Source organism: Equus quagga, chromosome 3 (genome assembly GCF_021613505.1).
Source record: "Equus quagga isolate Etosha38 chromosome 3, UCLA_HA_Equagga_1.0, whole genome shotgun sequence".
In the NCBI taxonomy this organism is placed as follows: Eukaryota; Metazoa; Chordata; class Mammalia; order Perissodactyla; family Equidae; genus Equus; species Equus quagga.
Genome location: NC_060269.1, coordinates 116,453,500 through 116,470,197, shown reverse-complemented (window position 1 = coordinate 116,470,197; position 16,698 = coordinate 116,453,500). Strand labels below are relative to the sequence as shown.

Genomic DNA, 16,698 nt, shown 5'->3' with positions numbered 1-16,698 from the left:
TATATGCTTAATTATAATAAAAGGTGAATTAGTTTCTTGGGTAAATTCCTGAAAAGAGAATTTCAGAGTCAAAACAATATCCACATTTTTAAGGCTTCTGTCAAATTTCTGTCTTAAAAGATTAGACCAAGAAACTATTTTGAAACCATTCCATAAATCTTCCCAAACACCAAAATTCCATGGGGATTAAGGACTGAGAACAAAACAAAAACAGGAAAAATACTGATACACACTATTTGCCTTCAGTCAATTTATAACATATTAAGATAATATGTATACACACCACTTCATTAATTCCGCAACAGTGTCTTAGCGTGTTAGAAAATGTTCTGAGCACTGATGACAGTAGTGGGAAAAAAACCTGTAAAAAAACCAGCGCCATTGTGTGTGCTGGGGGAGACATACAATAAAGAAACAAATAATGTCAGATGGTGCTAAGTTTGATGAAGAAGAATAGAGTAGAAAGGGGAGAGAGGGAGTAGTCATAGGAGAGGGGCTTATAATTTAAAATATGGTAATTAGGGGAGACCATAAATAAGATCACGTCATGAATGCTATGCAAGGTGGCGAGCGTCAATCTTCATTAAAAAAATAACACCCAATATACACAATACCTGAGAATCTACATAGATATATAATTAGCATGTACATACAGAAATACCAAAAATATATATACTAAAATCTAAAAGAAGGAATGATTACTCTGGGTTGGAGATGTAAAAGGTGGCTTGAAAAATAAGGTGGAATTTGAGATATGTCAGATATGGACATGGGGGGGTTGGGGAGACAAAAGGCATTCTAGGCACATGTGAACAAAAGCTCATAGAATGGAAACTGTGGACCACGGTGAGTGAACTTCGAGAGGTTCATTTTGGTTCCAACATAAGAGTACATGGATGGCAGTGACAGAAAATAAGGAAAAAAGTACAAACTGAGCCAGGTTTTGAAAGCCTTTAATGTGAGCCTAAGGTGTTAGATTTATCCAGGTGCTGGGTTTATATGGGCAAGTTATACGATGAGAGGACTCATTCCATGCAATCTGATCAATGGCGTACTGGATAGATGAAATCAGGAACTCAAACTCAGGTTCAAAAATTCTCTTCTATATTTAAGAACAAGAAGAAATTAACTCCAGTTTATAGTGACCTTGGTCAACTCTCCATCACATACTCAGTTACTGCAAATCTTTATGATTATCCTCAAAACCACAACCCAATGTCATTATCACTAATCTCTGTTAGCAGATGGCCGTTCTTATAATGTCATCAGGAAAAGTAAGGTCCTTGAGCTCGGTTTCTCTTTACTTCTCAGCCTTTGTCTGCAAACTTATCTATATCCACATCCATACTCATCTTCAGATCCTTTCATCATTAATTCTTTCATTCAAAATACATTCACTGGGGCCAGCCCGGTGGCACAGTAGTTAAGCTCGCATGTTCTGCTTTGGTGGCCTGGGGTTCGCCGGTTCGAATCCTGGGTGTGGACATGGCACCGCTTGGCAAGCCGTGCTGTGGTAGGCGTCCCACATATAAAAACAGAGGAAGGTGGAAACAGATGTTAGCTCAGGGCCAGTCTTCCTCAGCAAAAAGAGGAGGATTGGCAGATGTTAGCTCAGGGCCAGTTTTCCTCAAAAAAAAAACATGCACTGGACACATACTCTGTACCAAGCACTGTGTCATTAAGTAAACAAACAATTACAATTTGTTGAGACTAAATTATATGAAAAGGATTATGAGACTATATCCTTCACAACGTTCATCTCTCTCCTTAATACATCAATACATTATGGCCTGTTACTTACGGGTTTCCAATTTGTACAACTTTTCAAATACATACGTTATGAAAACTGATAGTCTATACATTTTAAAATTTACATTAGGAAAATAACTTACTTTATATCAACTTGTGGGGACAATAACTGGAGTCTTGTGTATGCAAACATCCAAGCATAGCTCACAGCTGTGGAGCAGTGTTTCGGAAGGTTTTCTTGCTTTAAAAAACTGGAGAGACTTATAATCCATGGGTCTTGGCCTTGGGTCACATGTGCAAATATCCATATGTGTGATGGACTGATCACATCAAACTGGTGGCTGATAGGAGAAGAGTTCCATTCTGCTAACGTCTGTAAATCTATTGAGCTAGGGCAATACAGCAAAGTCGTCTACGCAGAGAAAAAAAAAATTGATTATTGCACATTTCAATAACTTTCAAAGTTTTGCCATATGAATTGCTTTAAACTGTAAGTTGTCTATTGGTAGTTTCTAGAACAGAGGTTCTAAAACAGGGAAAATAGGAGGTTCGAGTTGGGTTTAAGGAAGGGGATGAAAAGCTCCATTAGCCACACCATGCTTGAAGGGAGTAGTTTGAGTAGTAAATTCCTGAAATGGCATGTAAGGTTTTTGTGCATGTGCATAAATGCTTTTTTCTGGAGAGACATTCCACAGCTTTCATTACTCTCAAAAAGATCTATAACCCAAAAAGGTTAAGAACCACTACTTACGTAATTCACATATGAATACGCAACTTTCATGGGCATACTGAAGCTGCTAGAGAACTCAAAAATGAACCATTAACTTCCATGCTGATGCACCCTATATAGGCATAAGTGGAACAGACTGGAAAATGGGCTCCTCTCTAGAGGTACAGATTCTTAAATTTTTGCTCAATAATACTCTGAGCTCTTATACTGAAGAGATAAAAATTTACCTTCAGAGCAAAACATATATATATACATTTCTGCAACAACAACAATGAAAAATGGAATCTTAAACTGAACACAGGCTCAATTCATTCTATCATTCAACAGATATTTATAAAGCATCTGCTATGAGCCAGGCATGGCTTTAAGCACCAGAAGAGAGTCATTCACGACTCCTTTTGTTGGCATAATCCATGGTTAGTAATCTAAAACAGAATTCTTTAAATGTACAGATTTATAATCATCTCTTAGATTTATAAAATTTTATTATTATTTTTCTTGGTTATACATAACTCATGAGTTCTAAGAGCCAAATGTTATGCCGAAAGCACAGAAACTTCTTGTCCATGTATTCCAAGACAGGAAGAAAAAAATTTCAAGTAGTAAAGTTTGATAGTTATTCCTACATCAATCGAAATATTGATATATGGCCCTTTTTTTTTTTCAAATCCAGCTAAGAGTTTGCGTAAGCTTTCTCAGCAATGTGTTTGTTGACAAAGTTTTATTCTTCATTTTAATGCGTCAAACTACATAAGACTCACATAAAATACTACATATTTACCCCATTGCTCTTATGTGTCAAAGCAAACAAATATACTCACTGAACGCAAGGGTGCAATTTTTTGCTTTGAATTTCAACACATATCTTTTTCCATAGCATTTTAACCAGTATATATATGTCAAGAATATTATATGCCATAATAACTAGCAGATAGTAGTCAATAGTAACATTAGATTTAAGAGAAGCTTCTCAGGTTGGAAAGATTGAGATTTTACAAAGATAAAGTATTTTTATTTCTATGGGGAAGAGTAATGACCATAGCATAAACTAGTGTCACTTCGTCTGTGTGTGTGCCACCTTTTTAAAATTACTTTTTATTTTTAAGGCAATTTACAGTTTTCAAAAATACTTTCTAGCATTACATTTGTAAAGGAAATTCACGTATGTATGTATGTATGTCATAAGTTCCAAAACAAGACTGAACAACATGAAATCAGCATAGTTACCTGATCAGCCCCAGTAAGATGTATGAAGCTCTCAAGAATGGATGGGCTCAGCCTGTCCATCACATCTATGGCTAATTCATCATCACCCTATAAAAGAGACATCATGTGTCTAAAAAAATTTAGGAATGTTTAAGAAAAGTAGCCAAACCTAAGTAAACATTAAAAACTCAGTTTAGCCTTATTTGTTACAAATGGAATGGAGGGCAGGCGGGTTAATTTAGACTCTGTCAAAAAGACTTTGTTAAAAAGTTATATCTGTGCAGTAGTAACAGAAATACAGAATAAGGATGGACAAAAGGACAGTTTTTAAGTACTTTCATTAGGTAACAAAATGAAATGCCTAAATCTTACCTTAGGTATTTCCAAAAGTGCAAATAAAGCCCGTATTTCCCTAAGGACACTGACGGCTAATCTCCGAGTGGCCTGTCGACTGCTACAGAGAATGACGAGTGCAAACCCTTCGACCACATGGAATACATTGGAAAACGGGCTCCTTTCCAGAGGCGGGGGATGAGAAGCTCCATTAGCCACACCATGCTTGAAAAATAAAGAGAATTTTAAAATAAAATAAAATGTATGCATACACATCCCAGTCAAACAATTAATAAAGGGTAAAGCAAATCATAAAAATTATGGCCATACGTCTGCCTCAGCTCAAACAATTTAAGTAATATTTAATTTATAAAAATGTAATCATATACACAGGGAAGAAAATCCATTTAATTGGCAGTCTGAATATGAATTCTGTACCTAACTTCTATCATTCTCTGGCTACTCTGTAACCTTGGAGCTGACACTATTAACTACTCTTGGTCTAACATTTCTATGTGAAAAATGTAGGGGCTGGATTGGAGCCTTTGTACTCAAAGTGTGGACCAGTGGCATGACTTCACCTAGGAGCTTGTTAGAAATAGAGATTCTCAGGCCCCTGCTGATGTGTATGCTCATTAAAGGTTGAGAAACTGGGTGGCTTAGATGATCCAGCTCTAAAATTCCAAGGATCTATAACTTAGACATTATCAAAAGTCAATAATTTGAGCACGTTTATGGTTAAGAAGCCCAGATACTGTATTTAGGAAACAAGGACTGGTATCATGGATAACATAATCAAATAACTCAAATGGAAGGCTACCAAAAATTTTCACTGTATCGGATTTAAACATATTGGAAACAACCTAAATGTGAGCTAGAATTGCCTCTACTTTCTATGTTCGTCCAAACCTAACTGTTACCAAAGGAAGACGGGTGGAAAGGTTAGATGCACAAACGCTATATATTTAATATATGAACTATAGGAAAGTTCAGCTTAAGGGATGAGGAACACTTTTAAAGTGAATAAAACTAATAAAATTTTTAGTTTTTGAGAAAGTCAATATATAGAACATCATTATTGGTCATTTACATACAAAGGGACAGTGAGAAAGAATTTGGTACCTGTGAGTCCTGATTTTTGTTATGCATTTGGGTTGCTTGTTTCCACTGATTTATTAATTGTACCAACATTCTTACAGCGCTATCGAGAAGCGTGGGATGGACATCAGTCACTTCACGAACAATAAAATAAACAAATCCTGAAAGAACATCCTCCCGCCAATCTGGAAAATCAAGCATTAGTGCCTGCAGAGTATTGAAAGCCAGAGCACGCAGTTCTTCATCCATATGAACTGTGAGCCTACCAAGAACAAAATTCCATTAGCGAACCTCCAAACCTTCCAAATAGCTTCAGCATCTAGAACTTAAAACTAACAACTTAAAAAACATGTCCTCTTAATTGGTTTGTAAGAACTATGAAGACAGGAACCAATGTTCACTTTTTTTGTGCTATACTCATCCTTATGTTAGTCTTTACTCATTGCTTAAATTCACATATGAATCTATTGATATTATTTGGTATTTTTACTGTAATTCAGAACATTAAGTTTGATCATAATTCAAATGCTGTACTTTAGAAAATAAAGGTTGATATATTACAATTACATTAAAAAATTCTTTAATTCTTCAAATACCATGTGTATACCATCCTATAATCCATCAAAAATTATGCCCAATCATATAATACCTTAGGACTATCACAGTTATTTAGTCCTTTATATCACTAGAAAAGACGAGAAAAGACGTGATTTATCTCTATCATTCCTTTCATGCTGCTGAGGTTACAGTTAAACATCAAATGGCTGATTGTGAAGAAGGAAATACAAATTAAGATGGAATCAATTTAACAGAAATAATTCTTGAAGGTGAGAATGAGAATAAACTTAGGAGCAACATCATAAATGGGGTATGCCTAGAAAAAAAATAAAAAAAATGTGTCGAACTAACACAGAAGGCCCTAAAGAGAGTTCAAGTCTAAATAAGTTAGAGGAGAGGCTACATAAAATTACCTTTTAAAGACATCAAAACAATATGAGGACATGAACAAAATATTAAAGGATTTTAACAGAACATAAAGAAGAGAATGATGAACAAGAAAACTATAAAAGATGGCTGCAGTGGTGAAGCCACCAAACACAATGCTATACGCATAAGAGTTTCTGATTTAGGGCTGAAAAGGATTATTTGAGTGATTAACCATCAAGACAAATGCATTAGAGCTGGAAACAGCCTGAATGAATAAGATAAGTAGGTAATATTAAAAATATGCCACAATTACATGCTTGGGAAGCTGGGAGGATGGAGTTATCCACAATGACAGAGGAGGAAAGCTGTGTGGTTTAGGTGAAAGGAGATATCACAGTCTTCACCCTGCTGAACTCAGTTCTGGTCTTCACTAAGCCAACCTTCAACTGACAATGAGACTGAAGAGAAAATTTATTACAGCTAGACAGACTCGGGAGTAAGCCACGAAGCAGCAGCAGTTATAGAAGCACATAGGAAATACCATATAGGGTCAGATTAAGGATCTCTAGCCCAGTGTCTGTCTCTGATAGTGGCGCCAAAGCAGCTACTGTGGGAGAGGAGAGTGACTGTCTCTATGATGCTGATTTTAAAGGTGATTTCAACTTCCCTTATTAAATCCACGAATGTGTAAATATCATCTTAACCTATTTGTGTGACTCTGGGTACATATGCATGAGAACAACAATGCAGCCTGGCTAATTCAAGGCAGGGGAACTAATTAACTTTCCTGAGAGACAGCACACAGGTCTACAAATTTACTGCCTATCTTTGATTTGTTTGTTTGCTTGCTTTATTTTTAAGTAAATAAGTTTTAGTCATCACAATTCCAAATGAGAGGAATAGAGGACAAAATAGAACGGACCTTAGAATCTTTCTCTCTGCTGAAGTAAATTAATTAGTAAATGAATATCACCGGGGAAAAAAGCAAAGTACACAGCAAAGCAAATTGTCATCCACTGTTCAGGAGTTCTCTCCTCTAGGCTCCCCCATCCTGCCCCTCCTAGATGCTGCTTCATTTTAGTGGGGGATATGGGATCACTATCCACAGAGATGTACGTGAGTTAAATTGAGGTGGGAGGAGTACAAACAGAATTGAATGATACTTGTTTACTGCTTTCCCAAGGAATAACATTATAAACAATGAAACTCCTTTTCTCTCCCTAATGCTGATTATCAACTTTGTAACTCTGCAATCTACTTCACAGCAAAAATTAAGAGACACAGTGGGAAAGGCTGAATTTCTTTCACGGTGCATTTTCAAAGTAACTCCTCCCTCTCCTCATAATCCTAAAAAGAGACAAATAGCATTCTATCTCTGATGGCAGCCTGCAACAGTTGAGGGTAGGGTTGTGCATGGGTGTGTGAAATGCCAGGTTTTTCAAGGAGGTAGAAAGGGTTGCTGGAGCTGTCTATTAACTGTTTATTCATTGTGAATTTAACTGAAGGCTTAGTGACAAGTGCTAAGCAACCAGTAAATGTCTTTCAATATAGCCAAGTATCACTGCTCTAGGATAGTCATCTACTTGGCTTTTCATTTAGGGCAGGGCTGGCAAACTATGGCTAAGGGCCAAATCCAGCCAGCCGCCTGCTGGAACACAGTCACGCCCGTCTCTTTACATGGTGTCTACAGCTGCTTTTGTACTACAAAGGCAGCACTGAGTAGCTGTGACCAAGACCATATGATCTGCAATCCTAAAAGATTTATTATTTGGTCCTTGACAGAAAAAAGTTTGCTGACTCCTTACCAAGAGAATCCCTAAATACATCAACAAACCAGTTTTTCCATAAGCCATCACCTCAACTTAGAATTAGTTTTGGGAGCTAGTATTTCAGTTTGGTTATTATGCTATTTACTCATTTTATAGAGATATGACATGCCGAATAGAGGAAAAAGAGACACAAACCCGAACCCTGTGGGGACTACAATAACAAAAAAGTGCAAAGGAGACCTGGTCACCACCCTGGGTGCAAAGGAAATGACTGAAGGAGTCAACACAATAATTAATTGCCTAATGGGTATCATTATACCTGATAAGGCTCACATGCTAGGGGATGATGGGTTCCATAAATCCCAAGAAACAGTACTAGATGGAAAGCTAGGGAATTGAAAAATAGGATTTGTAGGGGAATCCAAAAATTTAAAAGTTAAAAATGAGTGGGGAGAACGTGTTTAACAAAACATAAAAGAGAAAATGGGAGTTTAGAAGGTAAATCAAATAAAGGATTAAAAATGTCTTTATTATTACTTTTTTCATAACAGTAACAAGGCTGTGCTAGAAATTAAAAGGTATCAAAAAAGAAAAATTAACATAGCAAACAGCAATTCTTATTTACCTTGCTAATAATTCAATGAGGTCAGTTCTACTCATGCCATCAGGAATCAACCTTGGAATAGCAGCAATGCAAGTTCGAAACAAATCAATTTTGGGTTTTCTTTCTCCCCTGAAAAATAAATCACAACAGGACTTAATAAGAAGTGTATTATATATGTTAAACAATGAAAGCAAACTTGGAAAAATAACTATAGAAAATAGGAGCTCATCTCTGAAAGTTTAATGTATTTAATATAAAAAGAGTGCACACAAATCCAGTAAATAACTATCAGTTTATAAATGGGCAAAAGACTACAGAGATAACTCGGGAAAAGACAGAGTTAGTAGGCAAAAAAAGGTTTTCAGGATTTAGAAAATAAGCATAGGAACTATTATGTTAAAATAATAAACATTATTTAGGTAAATTATGATACAGTTATTTCAAATTAATAAATAAAATTTATAATATTTAGGCTTCAATAAATAATAATTATTAAATAACACTAAATAATATTGGTTATTTGGGGGGGCCTAGAAAATTAACAAAAAGATTTTTTTCATTTAATATCATTTACTAACAAGGGTCTTGGAAAACACATATTCTCATAAACCACTGTTGGCATTGCCTGTTCCTGTCTTTTTATTTTACTTCAGGACATACGAACACGTATACCCAAACATACATATTTAAAATTTTTATGTAATAAAATGTGTCAATTTTTTGAAAATTCTCTGGTTCTTTCAGAGGCTTAATACAATTTTATTCTACTCTATTTTCTTTGAGTTATCCAATGACTTTATTTATTTTAAATATCTAACCTCTTAATACACTGATTTTTATTTTGGTCTCTATTTCAAGGTGAGGTTTTAAGGTAATTTATTTTATCTAAATTGCTCTTTAGTTGGCCTAATAAAATAATTCTCATGTAGAAAAGAATTTGAATCTTTTAAGCATTTTGGGTCAGTATTCCTTATAGTGGCAATGGGCTTGCTACCCACTTTTAGAGATTTTATATAGTCGGTCTTCTCTTTGCATGGTTCCAATATGCATGAATTTTAGTTACCACAATTTAGTTAAATAACACCAGACCCCAAAGCATGGTTCAGTTTTCAGTTACTACATGCTAACTATAAGTAATTGCATAAAGAAGCTTCCCCGTTGGCTCTTCATTCCACAAATCATGATGTGAATAACAGATGTACATCATAATCAGGGACAATCACGTCACTTTTTTCAAAATCTGCACGTTATTCGGTTCACACACAGCAAAGTGCGTAGTGGTGTTGCTTCCTTGTCTCCAGCAATAAATTCAGGTGACATTTTACAACAATGGATAATCAAAAGAGGAAACTGGCCAACAAAGATTAAAGTGCAGCAAAGAAAGGAAAGTGATGTCACTGGTAGTGAAATTGGAATCAAACATTAATGGAGTTACAGAAGAAATAGCTGAGCGGGCAATGCTGACACTGCTATCGTTGGAGACTGTACATAGGCAGCCAGAGGAACTTAGTGAGGGCAAACTTATTGACATAAATGAGGAAAGTGGTTGTGACGAAAAGGATGAAGATGTCCCAGAAGAAGTAACGCAGGAAAAAACCTTCACATTAGAGAAACTCTCATAGATATTAGCATATACTAGTACATAATAACTGTGTATTAATTAAATTGAGAGATCCAATATCCAATTTGCTAATCTAAGACCTATAATGCAGATATTAATATCTAAAAAAAATGCCCTCCCTTATAGAGAATATGTAGCTACTTCTTAGCAAATAAAAGAAGTTATTGCCATAAAATGCATCCTCCTGAGGACGAAGTTCCTAACAGTAGAGAAAAAAGATGCTGGGATGACAAGCAGTGACAAGGCTGGGGATGGGGTAGGGTGGGATAAAGTACTGTTTTGAAAATCCATTCATACATTATTCCCCTCTGTACCCCTGGCTCCCAGGAGATATTCAGGTTTTTTTGTGGGTTTTTTTGCTGTTGTTTATCAGGGCTCTAAAAATAAGAGCATTTGTTTGACTTAATAAACCAATCATGTCCAGACACACATGGGTTAACTGGGATTTATCTATCGCTCATGGAATAACTACAGGGCTTTGTGACTGACAACAAACTAGACTGGAATCCAGGATGACTTTTGCTGTCTCTTCTAGTCTGACAGCACTTTAAAGAATAAAACTGAGCATGTGGAAGGAAGAGCTGCAGCAGCCGGCAATACAGGAGAGCTCCAGAGAGAAAGGAAGGAAATCAGTAAGCAAGAATCAATCATCTATACTTTTCTATGAAAAGTGAAACAGCAATGAAGAAAAATAATTTATTACATACGTGATCATATCTTCAGGCTCCTTGTTAGACATCTGCACGCTAGTCATACACATTGGCCTCCCAACTTCTTTGTCCAAATGTCTGAGAATGCTATCTAATGCTTTTCTCACTTGAGGATAGTAAACTGACATTCCTAGGGGAAAAAACCTCACAGTTATAAAATGTCAGATATTAGATAAAGAATAGTTACAGTTACCTTCTGTAAAAATAAAAGCCTATTAATCTTTAAATGACATTAGATTATTATTGTTATAAAAGAAGGAATTTCGACTGTGATATACTTTATCCCTGATGATCAGTTTCAGCATTTTGGAGAAAAATGCGTAAAAATTATGCAGAGAACTAAAATTAATTTGAAGGAAGGACAAAATGCAGTGAATAGTATCTTTCAAAAAATAAGGATTTTAGCAGAAGACTCCTAACATGAAGACATATAGGTGTTATCAAAAATGTATTCATTTTTGTATCACTCTTTATACCAGAATAACAATTATTAGGCAAATACACACATTTTAGATTTGATCTAAGCTTTTAAAAAAGAATATTAAACTGTAACACAAAGCAATTTATTTATTCCAGTTAACACTAACCTATGACTTTTGCTTCTTCATCTGTCAAGGTTTTATTGAGAAAAATTTTCTTTACACGAAGAGTGTTTCCCGAGGGAAGAATGACCCCTGTCGTCGGCATTGGTGGCTCGCCATCTTTCTGCTGCAAGCTGTCTGCTATTACCAGGAAGACTCGGAGGCCTATGTTCATTCTCTTCAGAGAAAAAAGTTCCAAAATAAAGAAGTCAGAGTGTCAGAAAACATCTTTTTTTTTTTTAAAGGGGATGTTTATTTATTTATTTATTTCTTGCGGAAGATTAGCCCTGAGCTAATTACTGCCAATCCTTCCTCTTTTTGCTGAGGAAGACTGGCCCTGAGCTAACATCCATGCCCATCTTCCTCTATTTTATATGTGGGATGCCTACCATAGCATGGCTTTTGCCAAGCTGTGCCATGTCTGCACCTGGGATCCGAACCAGTGAACCCTGGGCCACCGAAAAGCAGAACATGTGCACTTAACCACTGCGCCACAGGGCCAGCCCCCCAGAAAACATCTTTTTTTCATGTTAAAAACATCTCATCAAGTAACACTGCAGGATGGAAGTAGGACAGCAGGAAAACTAACCTTTCTGTCCAGTATTTTTTAACTAGTCCAGGCATTAGAGTTTGCTTTAATATCAAACTTCCAAATGCCACCCACTCAGTTCAGAGGTCAACTGGCTCTCCTATTCTCCACAAAGCTTATTTTAAACCTCTTCTGTCCTTGTGTAACTTTCCTACACTCCTACCATCCCCTCCTTCTCTCTCGCCAGATGATTTGTCTCCTACTTTAGAGAAAGAAAAAACCATCACCTTTCCTCAATCTCGCACCTGAATACATACCAGTCTACTTATATCTGCACCTCCTTCCCCACTCCTTTGCTCTCCTTGCAGATGAGGGGGTGCTGGTCTTCCCAGCTGTTAGAATCCCATCTGCTCTTGTTTCTTCAAGAACATTACACTATCAATTATCCCTTCCCTTTCTTGTATCTTCAATATTTCCCTTTCAACTGAATATATTCCATTTCTGTTAACTGTCCTCAACTATCTTTAATGGAATAAGCCCTCCCCATAATACTCCTCTGATGCAACTCTCACTCATCAGTGACGATTCTGCTCAAACGGTGGGCACCTTTCCTGCATCCTGTTTGACTTTTGAGCAGCACAGGACACTGTCAAGTAATCCTTCTTTCCTGAAACACTCCCTTCCTTCGATATGTCCATGCCACTGCTGGCTGCGTCATCTCTGCCCACGTTTCAGGTTTAGCCTTCTTTATCTGGATGTTCAATGCTACACTGCTTCAAGACAAGGTCCTAGGCTGCCTTCTCCTATCATTATGTATTCTCTCCTGAAGTAATTTCATGTGTATACATGGCTTCATTTACCACCAGGACCAGATCACCCACTAATTTTAAGCCTCACTTCTCTGAACTCGGACTCTCAGACTCATTTGACATCTCTACTTGAATGTCAAAAAGATACCCCAGATTAGATACGCTCACACCAAATGCACTTTCCCCTCAAACTTAATCCCTTCTCAATGTTTCTTTTCTCAGTAAATGATCTTCTCTCCATCTGTACCATGCTATTTCAGCCCAAGCTGCCGTTATCACTGACCTACACCGGTGATCTCTAAAATGGGTATGTGCATCCCAGTGGGTGTGCAAGATAGTTCACTGGAATACAGAGAGAAAGTAAAACTTTTATTTATGTATTTTTTGTTACCTAAATAAGATTAAGGTTTTAAGCTTTACTCATCTTTACATATGACACAGTAATGGTGCCCTCCCTTGGTCTAAATATCAGATGGTCACAATACATAGTCAGAGAAGACATCCTGGAGGGAGATGGACAGCTCCACAATGCACTGGGGTTCACAGAGGTGCCCGCACTTACTCATTCTTTCAGTGTTGCAATTTACAAGTATTTGATTAAATGGATTAATGGATAATTTATCTGGCTTTAACTAAACTAACTCTCATAAGCTTAAAAAGATTCCTGAAAAGAAAATACAGATTGGAGATAATCCTAATAAAGTAAGCCTAAATGAGTAACAACAACAAAAGAGCAGAGCTGACACTTTTTCTATTCCTAGTATGACAGCTTCAGCGAGGAGAAAACATTGTCAGAAATAAACTTGTTCAATAGAGAGAATATTTTTGAAAATGGATGTTCAAGAAAATGTCTTTCGTTATGTAATTTTTCTTGCTGAAAAGCATGTTAAGTATGTCATCTATAAAAACACTCACGTCTGCTCACTTTAAAAATCTGGAAACAATTACTGACTGATCTTTAAAATCCTACAAATGAAAAGCTTCAATAGCTTTCTAATCCATTTGTGAATTACATAAATACATATCTTAGGATTTGATTACGAGAAGGACCAGGATAGTAATTTAAAAGAAATAAGAAAAAGGATAACCTTATTTTGCCTTTTTATATTCTCGTATGTTGTTAGATTGTGCTAGTTTGCAAAATATTTTTTTTTTCTTCTTCGTCTTCTCCTCCCCAAAGCCCCCCAGTACATAGTTGTATATTCTAGTTGTCAGTGCCTGTGGTTATGCTATGTGGGATGCCACCTCAGCAAGACCTGATGAGCAGTGACATGTCCACGCCCAGGATCTAAATCAGCAAAACCCTGGGCGCCAAAGCAGAGCAGAAAATTAACCACTCGGCCACGGGGCTGGCTCCTGCAAAATATTTGTAAACAATCTCAATTTAACATCTACAGAGCGAATTAGAGTTCACTAGTGAATAACAAGGCCGTAAAAGTAGGAAATAACATTTTTTTTTTGGTCTGTTTTTTTATTGTAAGCTCCATCTGGGGAAAAGGATTTTTGTCTGTTTTGTCTCTAACACCTAAAACAGCGCCCAACACACTTTAGGTGCTCAATAAGTGTTGTATCAGTATTTATTAAAGAATATCGTTTTTTTTTTAAAGATTTTATTTTTTCCTTTTTCTTCCCAAAGCCCCCCAGTACATAGTTGTATATTCTTCGTCGTGGGTCCTTCTAGTTGTGGCATGTGGGACGCTGCCTCAGCGTGGTTTGATCAGCAGTGCCATGTCCGCGCCCAGGATTCAAACCAATGAAACACTGGGCTGCCTGCAGCGGAGCGCGCGAACTTAACCACTCGGCCACAGGGTCAGCCCCTAAAGAATATCTTAAATATAAGTCATTTGAAGTGAAAGAAACCTGAGCTCATGTTACAACTTCCACAACTCTGAAAACTTCCTCTCTCAATTGTCTTCCACCATGCTTAAAACTACAATAAACCATTCAGCCAGCCATCAGAAAGGTTAAATAACTTGTCCCAGATCACACTTGTAGTTACAAGTAAAGCTTCTAACTAGGGATTTGAGCCTAAGAGTTCTGATTCCAGAAACTGTGCTCTAAAAAAAAGAAATAAAACAAAAAAATTGTATAAGATAGTACATTACTACATTATAATTTTTCTACCTCTGGATTAATGGTGAAAGTTTTAGCAGATTTTCCAACACTGAGAAGATCAAATATTATTTCTTTCATTGCAAAATCCAAACGTTCCTAGAAAAAGAAAACAATAAATCCTTATAACTCATTACTATTATACGTTAGATATCATGTTAAAAATTGCACTTATAATGGCAACAACACAGGTCTGTACCCATAAGAAGTTCATAAACCTAGTCTGACAGAAGAAAAATACAAATGAATTAAGATTTAAAAATATGATTATAAATATATTATTTAATTATCAAATGATGTGTTTAATACCCCAACCAATAGGACAAAAATTTTAAATACTCATTCACCAAAGTCATAGTCAAAATCTAAGAAGGATAATCATCAGGGAAATGCAAATCAAAACCACACTAAGATACCACCTTACACCTGTTAAAATGGCTATAATCACTAACACTAAAAATAACAAATGTTAGAGAGGGCATGGATAAAAGGGAACCCTCATACACCAACGGTGGGAAGGCAAACTGGTGAAGCCAGTTTGGAAAACAGTATGGAATTCCTCAAAAAACTAAAACTAGAACTACCATACGATCCAGCCATCCCACTACTGGCTATCTACATAAACAACTTGAAATCAACAATCCATAGTAACGTATGCACCCCTATGCTCATTACAGCACTATTCACAATAGCCAAGACATGAAAGCAATCCAAGTGCCCAAGTTCTAACTGCTCACTCAGAATAAAAGACAAAAATCATCCTATTTGCAACAACATGGATGGACCTGGAGGGAATTATGCTAAGCGAAATAAGCCAGACTGAGAAAGACAAACACCAGATGATTTCACTCATATGCAGAATATAAACAAATACATGGACAAAGAAAACAGTTCAGTGGTTACCAGGGGAAGGGGGCTGGAGGGTGGGCACAGGGGGTGAAGGGGAGCACTTAGGTGGTGACAGACAAGGAATAATGTACAAGTGAAATTTCACAATGATGTAAACTATTATGAACTCAATAATAACAATAAAAAATCTAAGTGAAGGAATTCCCAGAATGATGATGACAGGAAGTCCCAAGACAATAGCTCTGCAGCAGGCTTAGCGAGCAGTGAGTTCATACTGGGACAGAAAGAACAGGGCTCCAGGAAGGAAACCTCTAAGACAAAAAATAAATAAATAAATAAAAATAACTGATAAGATTAACTGATGTTTGAGAGGAGTTGTATAGTTCTGGTGCAGTATTCGTGTGAGGTGATTAAACCCAAGGGAGTCAGTAAGTTCCCAGAGAAAAAAAGGGGGAAGAGAGACATCTTAATGGCAAAAGTTTTCTGAACAGTAGATCTAAAGCACAATTTGCTTTCATTCATCTTATTGACACGTAAGTAATTATCATTAGGTTTGTGCTCCAGTAAACAGATACATTAATTTTATTTAAATATTCCTATTCACTGTCCAAATTAATTACATTATGGATAATCTAAATTGTTACAGTTTTAGTTCAGAGAGAATGCAATGAATATTCTGGAATCAAATTATTTTCCCAAATTGAGAAGATAACCCTACCTATGTTTCTCCAGGGCTCGTGTCCCAAAAGGGAATGTGACCAAAACCTTGGATTTGCTCACTCAACACTCATTTAACGCCCTTGTAATAAACCTTCCTTTACTGCAGAGGCTAGGAAGCTAAAATGGTATTTCCTGGGATTCCTTATGACAGTAGGCTGCAGGATGTGATTTAGACCCTGCCAAATGGTATTTAGACCCTACTCATGCGAATCTTTGGGAACAGGGGTACATGAGGAAGAGGAGGAGGGAGGAAGGAAGGTTTTAGTGATGGGGATCATGGCAGGAGAACGATGCTGAAGCACCTGTAGTGACTTCCTAATTTGGCAGCTTTTTGATTGTGGCAGAGGCAGA

General features: G+C 36.7%; 1 protein-coding gene across 1 annotated transcript in view; it reads right to left on the bottom strand.

Moving 5' to 3' along the window:
- Positions 1 to 16,698, bottom strand: part of LOC124236837 (protein furry homolog-like) — a 244,218-nt gene that overhangs the window by 81,015 nt on the left and 146,505 nt on the right. Inside the window, exons 16-23 of the mRNA XM_046655776.1 lie at positions 14,791 to 14,877; positions 11,335 to 11,506; positions 10,745 to 10,877; positions 8,438 to 8,545; positions 5,141 to 5,378; positions 4,058 to 4,243; positions 3,707 to 3,793; positions 1,893 to 2,161 (exon numbers count right to left, since the gene is read on the bottom strand). Coding sequence (XP_046511732.1) covers positions 1,893 to 2,161; positions 3,707 to 3,793; positions 4,058 to 4,243; positions 5,141 to 5,378; positions 8,438 to 8,545; positions 10,745 to 10,877; positions 11,335 to 11,506; positions 14,791 to 14,877 — 1,280 coding nt within the window. The remainder of the gene's footprint in view (positions 1 to 1,892; positions 2,162 to 3,706; positions 3,794 to 4,057; positions 4,244 to 5,140; positions 5,379 to 8,437; positions 8,546 to 10,744; positions 10,878 to 11,334; positions 11,507 to 14,790; positions 14,878 to 16,698) is intronic.